The 10,143-nt window shown below is 35.7% G+C and overlaps 1 protein-coding gene across 1 annotated transcript in view; it reads right to left on the bottom strand.

Annotated features, from left to right (window-relative positions):
• The window catches only part of ptprjb.1 (protein tyrosine phosphatase receptor type Jb, tandem duplicate 1), a 111,792-nt gene that overhangs the window by 29,917 nt on the left and 71,732 nt on the right, over nucleotides 1-10,143 (bottom strand). Inside the window, exons 30-33 of the mRNA XM_051923414.1 lie at nucleotides 8,228-8,281; nucleotides 7,753-7,806; nucleotides 6,642-6,729; nucleotides 2,195-2,251 (exon numbers count right to left, since the gene is read on the bottom strand). Coding sequence (XP_051779374.1) covers nucleotides 2,195-2,251; nucleotides 6,642-6,729; nucleotides 7,753-7,806; nucleotides 8,228-8,281 — 253 coding nt within the window. The remainder of the gene's footprint in view (nucleotides 1-2,194; nucleotides 2,252-6,641; nucleotides 6,730-7,752; nucleotides 7,807-8,227; nucleotides 8,282-10,143) is intronic.

Consider the following 10,143-nt stretch of genomic DNA (forward strand, 5'->3'; position numbering starts at 1 on the left):
CTTGGTGTCACAATCCCCGCTAATCCATTAACCCCTTCACCGCCCTCTGCCGGATATATCCGGCACCGCTGTTTTAATGCTAACGCCATACTGCCGGAATTATCCGGCACATTTGCCTGTGGTTATATGAATGCCTGGCAAGTAGTATAACTGATGGTTTGGCGTGGGTATTATTACTACGTTGTATTTCGACAAGTCTGTGGTTGTTTTGGCCGGTCATGTGACGTGATTCGCATGTAACAGCTGAATATGGCGAAACGTAAACTGACTTCAAGTGAGGCTTTGCAGGCGATTTTGGACAGTTCTGATCATGATTGTAGCAGTTCTGAAGAAGATTTTAGTGACAGTGATGAGCAGCAACGTGCGCTGCATGATACTGTGAATGAAGAGGCATCGGATGACGGCGCTGAGTGGGTGTATCCCCAGCATCTCAGCTGGGCTGCTGCCCGTGGTGAACTACCTTTTCTGCAGCACAGTTTATTGAGAAAAATCCCAATTTACCTTCACATTCCCGTGTTCGTGCTTGGTTTGACACTGATGAAAACAAAATGAAAAAATTCATTGGGATTTTGATGTTGATGGGAATAATCAGAAAACCAGATATTGAGATGTACTGGTCTACAGATCCTATGTATGCAACACCTATTTTTGCAGCTGTCATGACACGTAACCGATTCTCTTTGCTGCTGAAATTCTTTCATTTGAATGACAACAGAAACGAGCCAGATAAGAAAGATCCAAACCACGACCACTTGTTCAAGCTACGTCCTTTGATTGATCATTTATTTGAAGCATTTCAGTTGCCCTACATGCCAGGACCGTCAGTTGCAGTTGATGAAAGTTTATTTACAGTTTCGACAGTATCTACCATTGAAAAGGGCACGGTTTGGTATCAAGATGTTTTGCTTAGCTGAGAATTCAGGTTACATTTATAGATTTCGTGTATACACTAGCAACTTGCACAACATTTAGGGGTCAATACTGCTTGAATAAATGTAAAAAATGTAAAAAAAATGTAAAAAAGTAAAAAAACAAAAATTGTTCAGATTTCGCCTGGCTTGGGGAATATTTAGGGAGTTGGCGGTTAAAGGGTTAAGAGCTGTGTTTGGTGGGCTCACAGATGGGCTTAAAGTGGAGAAGGACAAACAAACTGTGATTGCTTTTACTACACTATTGGCACGTAGACTTATTTTGCTCAACTGGAAAAATCCTAACTCTCCTATTCTAAGTCAGTGGGTAACTGATGTTATATAATATGTGAAATTGGAAAAAGTCAAATTCTCACTTAGAGGATCTGTGCAGAACTTTTTCAAAACCTGGCAGGATCTGATCAATAACATTTTAGAATAAGCTCTCAAAGCACTGAGGAAGTAGATTCTTTCCCCATTTCATTTTCTTCTCCATTTATCTTTATTCACATCTATTTACTTATTTTCACTAGCTTTAAGTTTTACTCTACTGGCCATGCTCTCTTTCTCAGGGATGGGGGTTGATTTGTTTTTGATCCTATTTTTGTTAAAAATGATCTATTTGTATGGAATGTTGTGTGATTACAATAAAATCAATAAAATTATAAAGAAAACAAACAAACAAAAAAAACAGTTCTTTAATGGCACTTTACTGGCTTCTTTAGCTTCTTTGTAAAACTTAGGCTAGACATTCTTAGAATTGTTTTTTTTTTTTGCATATGAAATTATTTCTCTGGACTTTGAAAAGGTTCTCAGTATTTGAGCAAAACAGATATATTTAATGTGTGCTAAGCTACCTAGAAGAATATGAACAGAACCAAGAAAATCTGAATTTATAATAATATAATAATAATTCATTACATTTATATAGCGCTTTTCTCAGTTTAGCCTGTGTATTTATACGCAGCAAGAGTCCTTTTAACATCTATTCAGGGTTATTTATGAAACCTGTTATGGATTTAAATAATTAAACGTTCTTTCTGGAAACCTAATGTGAATGGTTATTTTGAGAATCAAAAATCGCTCCAATATGGCAATATCGCTTTGAAAAATAACTTTGGCACCTTTATTTTTTTTAATAAAGTACAGTAGTACCAAGGCTTTCTTAATGGGCTCCTGGTGACATTTAATTATCAGTATCATTTTGGATTTTAATTGATGTATTTCTGTTTTTCCATCCTATTAAAGAAAGTTTAGCTTAAAAAGAACCATGAACAGAAACCTACCTGCAAGTAGAACGGCTAGCTACACTGCCAAGAGACAGTGTTTGTTTTCTTCCTCTCCTAGAAATAAACAGAAAACCAAAACAGTATTGTACTGTATGTAGTATATTGGCCAATGGCAAGATAACACTCTGGAGTAAACCTGTTATTAACACAATGAACATACTTTACCACTGATATATTACATTTGTAGGTCAGAGTAAGTACCGGTTTCTGGTGAATAGGACTATATAACAATAAGTTAAAATTAATTTACATATTTCAGAATCAGAACAAAGATATTCAGCAAAAGAAATAATGGTAATAAATGGGACATTTACATGATCATGTATGTCAGTCAGTCAGTCATCATCCAACCCGCTATATCCTAACACAGGGCCACAGGAGCCAATCCCAGCCAACACAGGGCACAAGGCAGGAAACAAAGCCAAGGCAGGGCACCAGCCCACCCCGAGCACACACTAGGGACAATTTAGGATCGCCAATGCACCTAACCTGCATGTCTTTGGACTGTGGGAAGAAACCCACGCAGACACGGGGAGAACATGAAAACTCCACACAGGGAGGACCCGGGAAGCGAACCCAGGTTTCCTTACTGCGAGGCAGCAGCACTACCACTGCACCACCGTGCCGCCCACTGGTCATATATGTTTCCAGTAAATAACAAAAAAAGTCAAACAATAAGAAAAGAGAAAAATACAGCAACTGAAAGAAAACAATCCATCAGTACTTTTAATATATCCCAATATTTCATTTAACAATTTGAACCTTTTCATTGTAAACATTAAACATATATCTGCAAGATTTCCCATAAGCCCTTAAGCAACACCTTGTAAGGAAAGAGCAGTACACACAAATGAAAAACCTTCTGCACATAGGAAATTTGGCAATCTGTACACATTGCTAGATACACAGCCCATTCTCCCCCATTGCTGCCAGTGAGCACTAATCACTCATTCCTGTCCTTTAATGCTACAATCTATAGGGTCAAGACAGACATCTAGTGTGTTTCACTCACTCATGCTACCTCCTTAGAGTCCTCTATCTCAAACAAAATAGAAAACTAAGCCAGAAGAAAATGCAAATGGCATCTCCAGCCTTATTGCCGAAGACATTTGTGATTGTTCTCCATGCAACTAACCTCGCACACCTGTCCTGCTTCAGTAAGTTGGAGATACATTCCGCCTCCCATTACATTTCTATATAACTACTCCAAAGGCAATCTAGAATATCTTTTCTTCATAATAGAAATGTGCTCAGTCCTATAAAATTCCAATTATTTTATATAGCAAAACACCCTGAATGAAAAAGACAGGCTAACCACACCATAAATAAGTTGCATTCTGTTATTCCTAAGTGAGCACAAGCAACCCAGTAACAAATGCTAGTCCTGTCACTGTCTGCATAGAGTCTGCACATTCAGACTGTGCTTTGTTTTTTTCGATTGTACTCTGCTCTGTTTTTTCTATATTTTCCTCCAATAACCACACAAAGTTTTTTCTAGCTTAGTTGACAATTAAACCCATCAAGGTTAGGGTCCTGCCTTGCACCTAATGCTGCTGCAGTTAAAGCTTCCTGTCTCCCCCCACCCCAAACAACCACAAACCTGTATTAGGTGGGTTTATATAATACAAGGATGGATTAAATACTATTCACAGCATTTACTTTCTTTTGTCCTTTTTCTTATCTTATTCTTCCTTCATTAAATGCCGCAAGTGAGACAACTTCTAAGTCATCAGTGTGCTTGTTCTGTTTTACAGTACATTTCAATTAAACGGGGTGACCCGGTGGACACCCCAACATTTCTTTATATTCTGTCCTTACACTTACTCGACTACACCATATATAGCCTTGGTCAGCAGAACCTGAAAATAGCTCACTAAATGTGTGAAATTATCAAAACAGAGCCTAACCATACATACAGTAGTACTTGTCAGTGGAAAATGTGGGTACAAAGCCTGTCAGAGCTTCAATAAGCCAGAAGCCACCTTGTACAGATGTAAAAAGTCTGTACCTAAGAGAAATGCCTCCAAACTCCTCCATAGTTGGACATACAATCACCAAAGACCCCACTGAAAAACTGTAGGACAACAGTATTATCCCATGGCTTCTTCTATATCAGTGGTTCTCAAACTGTGGGGTGGGCCCCCCTAGGGGGGCGCGAAGTAACAAAAAGGGGGGTGCGAAGATGTGAAAAAAAGAAAACAAGAATCGAAAATATGAAAAATACATCCTATTGAAACCAAAACAAATTAACTTAAACTACATTCTGATACTAGAAAAATAAATATAGAGTTAGATAAATGTCGATAAAAGTTAAGTAGGTATAATAAAATATGCATCTATGATATATCATTAATTAAAAAAGAACAAATTGGTATTAATGGGCTCCTTTCAAAAAACGTTAGGGGGGCGCGATTAAAACTGTTATGAAAACTCGGGTCGCAAATACTTAAAGGTTGAGAAACGCTGTTCTATATATTAGAATGAAATCTGCAGTTTAAAACAAGTTAAATGTATCCTTCTGCGGTGGGTTGGCACCCTGCCCAGGATTGTTTCCTGCCTTGTGCCCTGTGTTGGCTGGGATTGGCTCCAGCAGGCCCCCGTGACCCTGTGTTCGGATTCAGCGGGTTGGAAAATGGATGGATGGATGGATGGATGGATGTATCCTTTCTTTTGAACCATATTTCTTTTGCCTTAATATCTCCACCATAGTTACTGAGAAGGAATATGTATTGGTTCAAATCACGAGTTACAATTCCCAGTGAACACGTGCTCCCTGTTGGATACTCAGCTAGTGAACTACTCTACTCGTGAAACGTCTAATGTACAGAATTCAAGTACTGAGAGTATGCTGTATTTTTTCTTAGAAATCAAAGTCCTGTGTAATATACGGTATTCTGACACAAATTCCACATCATTTTTTTAAATTAATCGTAATATGCATTTTTGAGGGGTTAATTTTCATTAGATTAACTACTGATGCTGCTTCTTTCCAGACTGATGATTTAATAAATATCTGCCTTAGCCCCATAATTGTGCTATGAATATTTTTACTTAGTGTGATGGACATCCACCTGGCCACGAGGCCTTGATAACGGAAGGCTAGGGAGGGGGGCGATATCTCCTGTCCATGCCAGGACACAGAGATAGAAGAATGTTACAGCGGCTACATCCTTGCAACCACTGAGCAGCATCCACAGATGGACTCAGGAATCTGGGTTATTTGTTTAAACACAGTCATTGAAATGCTGAAATATAATGCTGACATCTCTATGGCTCATAAATTTAGGCCCACAGTACAGTGTGAAGACTGTATCATTCTCCTATAGCCCTATTTCAATTTCCATTTGCTTGCACTGCGAGTTTTAATCCAAGTTCCTTTCATGCAGGTGCACATATTCCTTTTTTCTATTTTCTACACCAGCATTACCTTAAAATGTGCTGCAACTCAACATTAGGATAAATATACATATTTACTCCAAATAAAAAAGATTGTCCTTTCCTTATTCATACTGTTGCAATATCTAACAGAATAAGGCTTAATCATGCAAGGACTATACAATTTCAGATTTTAAGTAATCAGTTTTTTTTTTTAAATGAAAGATGTCCAGCGTGTCACAGAGAATGTACTAAGTGTCAGGTTATATCTATTAAATATCCTGTAGTTTGAGTCATGCAGCTGTTCAGAAATGGGATTGCAAGTTATTCTGCTGTCCAGGCTTGACTAAGGCCTTAACAAAAATCATAAGAAGCTTTTCACTATTGAGCTGCTGGCATGCATTGCATTCTTACAATGCTTTTGTCTTTTCACTTGACTTCTGAATACAGCTTCACCCATGATTCCTATGTCAAACTAATGATAACCCGCCCGATATATTTATTTTGTCTTAGTGGCACCAATTACAATAATTTCAGTTTTCAAGCCAATTCATGTTGATGAAGTGTTGCCCAGCACGATTTTTGCTGCTTTAGGACTTTTAAATGTATCTTGCACTAATGTTTTAACAGCTTGTGCTCATAACAAAATGATATCTGCATACTTGTACAGCGCAACCAACAATACTTGATAATTCATGATAAGATATTTCTTCATAATTGTTAAGCACATGCTCAAGAATAATTAGAAAAAATTTCAAGAAGCTTTTGTGAAAAGTGTAATGTTCATGGACATTCTAGGATGTTTTAGGACTTGATTTTACCAATGTGAAATTATGTGATTTTCTTGGTTTTTAAGCATTTGCGCAAAGTTTCGCTAAATCTTGTATGGTTAGTGGATTGCTTAATTATGACCTTCAAGATGGTACTCAGTGAAGAGGTACTATACAAAACAAACTAAACTGAATGCTGCATAAGCTTTACGTGCTGGTAACGGTGTTGAATGAAGAATCTTTGTTAACAGAAAAAAATAAATCAAAACTGTACGTCGAAGGAAAAATAACAATTGTACCATCTCTTATGCACAAAGAAAACCACTATGCCCAAGAGTAGGAATAGGACCAAGATTCCTCCCACAATTCCGCCAATGGTTCTGCCACCTAACAAATTAGAAGAAAAAAAGAAAATCTTTAGTAAAAGTGACTGAGAAGACACATAATACCACAGTTGTCTCAAATTAGATCCAATGTTTGAAAAACTACACCATACAAAGTATTACAGATTATATTTTCTTTCCTTTTAAACACATTGTTACTGGATATAAAACTGATATATTCAATTTATTGTAATGCTACATGTAATGCTTGTCTTTTTTAATTCATTTGTAGAATTAGGTAGGTAACAGGAAAAGAAGATGTTTTCAGCAGCGTCACTAAACTAACATTGAAAAAATACAATGAATCCACGTAAGCATATTCAAAAAGGTAAAAAAAAAAAAATACACTTAATGGTACTTGCAAGATTTGTGAAAACTTTGTAAAAGTAATCTCCATATCATATTTTAGAACACAGACCATACAGAGCATAAAACAGATCCAAAGATAGTAACAAATGTTTTAATTCAAACTGATGCAGAAGAAGTTTCAGTCCAATGTTGTTATTTTACGTTTGGTTCTAACAAGAGCCATTCCATAGCAACACAAAACAAAATGACAGAAAATGAAGGACACAAATACTTGTAATTGGAATAACAACAAATTTATTACTCTTCAAATAATGACTGTCAAAGTTATGGATGATGTTGAATCAGTTGTTGTTGTAGAATTAGCACTTGCTATTAAAGCAAAAAAACACACAATATTACAGATCAGAGTCTGTGTCTCAAAGGCCTCTCTGCGTAGGAAGGGCCTTACAGTTGTGACAAGAGCATGTGAGGCTCTTACTGGCTTTCTTGAAACTAGTGACACTCGCAAATGAGCGTAAGAATCAGTGTGTGACATCACCAGCTCCTTGTTCCAACTACTGTATGTACTTAATCCTACCAAGATACATTCAATAGCAACACAAAACTAATTAGTGGATTCAGAAAATGAAAGATGGTAAACATTTCAACTATCAAGAAGATACAATTAAACAATCTTGAAATGTTGGCATTGCAAAAAAAGAAATACATTGTTACTTACTTGAATCAGTTGTGGATGTTGCTGAATCAGTTGTTGTTGTAGAAATAGCATTTGCTATTAAAACAAAAAAACACAACATATTACAGATCAGAGTCTGTGTCTCAAAGGCCTCTCTACGTAGGAAGGGCCTTACAGCGGTGACAAGAGCATGTGAGGCTCTTACTGGCTTTCTTAAAACAAGTGACACTCACGAATGCGCGTTAGAATCAGTGTGTAACATCACCAGCTGTTATTTCCAACATTGTACTTAATCCTACAAAGATACATTCCATAGTAACACAAAACTAATTAGTGGATTCAGAAAATGAAGTAAACATTTCAACTACTAAGAAGATACAATTAAATAATCTTGAAATGTTGGCATTGCAAAAAAAAAAGAAATACATTGTTACTTACTTGAAGCAGTTGTGGACAGATTTATTACTCTTGAAGTGCTGAGATTCAAAAAAAAGTATGAAACTTCATTATCACTTACTTGACAAAGCTGTGGATGTTGTTGAATCAGTTGTCGTTATAGAAGTCGAACTTGCTGTTAAAACAAAATAGACTGCAGTATTACAGATCAGGATTTGTGCCTTGAACACTTTTGTACATAAGAAAGGAACTTAAAGTGGTGACAAGAGCTTGTGAGGATCTTACTGGCTTTCTTCAAACAAGTGACACTCGCAAATGTGCATAAGAATCAGTGTGAGACATCACCGGCTCATAGTTCAAACTATGTACTGAATCCTACCAACATACATTCCATAGTAATACAAAACTAATTAGAGGCTTCAGAAAATGAAAGATGGTAAACATTTCAACTACCAAGAAGATACAATTTAATAATATTGAAATGTTGACATTGCAAATAAAAAAGAGAAATACATTGTTACTTACTTGAAGCAGTTGTGGATGTTGGTGAAGTACTTTGTGATGTAGGTGATACAGTTGCTGTAAAACAAAAAAATGCACATTTCTGTAGACTTGGCCTCCTTCACTTCATTAGCATTATTCATGGTTATAATAAATGATTTGTCAATTGATGGATACATCTAATCTGCATGCAATAATGATTATGTTTGATAAAACACATGGAAGAAACATGCATGTGATGTCATATTGTAAGCAGTAAGGCAACATACCGCTAGCAGTGATAGAATCAATTGGAGCACTTTCTGTAAAATGTTGGTAGCCTAATGAATGTTACTTGGGGAGATTTCAAATACAAGAAGAAACGTTCATACATATTTTCCAACTCTCTAAATAAAGTGACTTATACTATCACTCAAATCTAAGGCATAGATGCTAATATACCATGTGGCTATATAATAACAAACAGTAAAACAGAAAATGGCACACTTTCCTATCCCCCACTTGCATATGTATAAGATATGAAAAGGAATTTGGAGAACTTTCTACAATTTTTTAACCATAATTTAAAAGTCAAAAAAGTAGGAAAGTGTATGACTAAAAACTGTATAGTATAGTACTGAATGATGATTTTCCTTTAACATTGAAAAAGGAATTGCAACTGAACCTGATCAACTTTATGTGAAAAAGTCTACACAAGAACTCGGTAATAATGTTCAGTTTTTCCTAAAACAAAAAAGTCTCCCTCAGAAAAATGTTTGCAAAATAACGACTTATGGGCCCAAATTTTAAAGTAGTCAAAAGTAATAAATTCACTTCTTTATTGTTAGATTCATTAAAACTATAAAAAAAATCCCCACCTGATAGGTTTGAAATAAATGCCAATAACAGAATGAAAATCTTTAAGATTAACAATTGATTTAATTCAAAATGAGGCAGTTATCATAATAAAGATAATTTACTTTTTAAATTAAATACATTTGAAGAATTAAAATCCAGAACATGCTTTCATTTTTTTTACCTAATTCTTGCATCACGACTTTTTTAAAGGTTGCATATTACCCTTCAAAACGAGCAGAAAGACTGGAAAAACCTTAAAATATCGAAGTGAATAACAGAAAACACAGGAAAAGTCACTTCTGTACATTAATGTTAAAATGTATAATTCAGTCTTCGAGGGAATCTAGGTCAATCCAGTAAATCCAAAGTTAGTTCTAGCAATGAACCTAATTCTATCAAGGTGCATTCTATATTAACACAAAACTAATCAGAAATAGTGGCTTCAAAAATTGGAAGGTTGAAAATACTTTCACAAGTAATAAGGCTAAATAAAAAAAAAAAAAAGTGCACTACTAACACATTAAAATACACTTCCTCATTGTAAGATCTGTGAAAACTTTGTAAAAGTAATCTCCATCTCATATTTTGGAATAGAGACCCATGCAGAGCACAAAAAAAATCTCCAAAGAGATTAACAAATGTTTTAATTCAAGATGATGTAATTAGTTTGATGAACATTGTGTGCTTATTTAATTAGAT

Source organism: Erpetoichthys calabaricus, chromosome 2 (genome assembly GCF_900747795.2).
Source record: "Erpetoichthys calabaricus chromosome 2, fErpCal1.3, whole genome shotgun sequence".
Taxonomy (NCBI): Eukaryota; Metazoa; Chordata; class Cladistia; order Polypteriformes; family Polypteridae; genus Erpetoichthys; species Erpetoichthys calabaricus.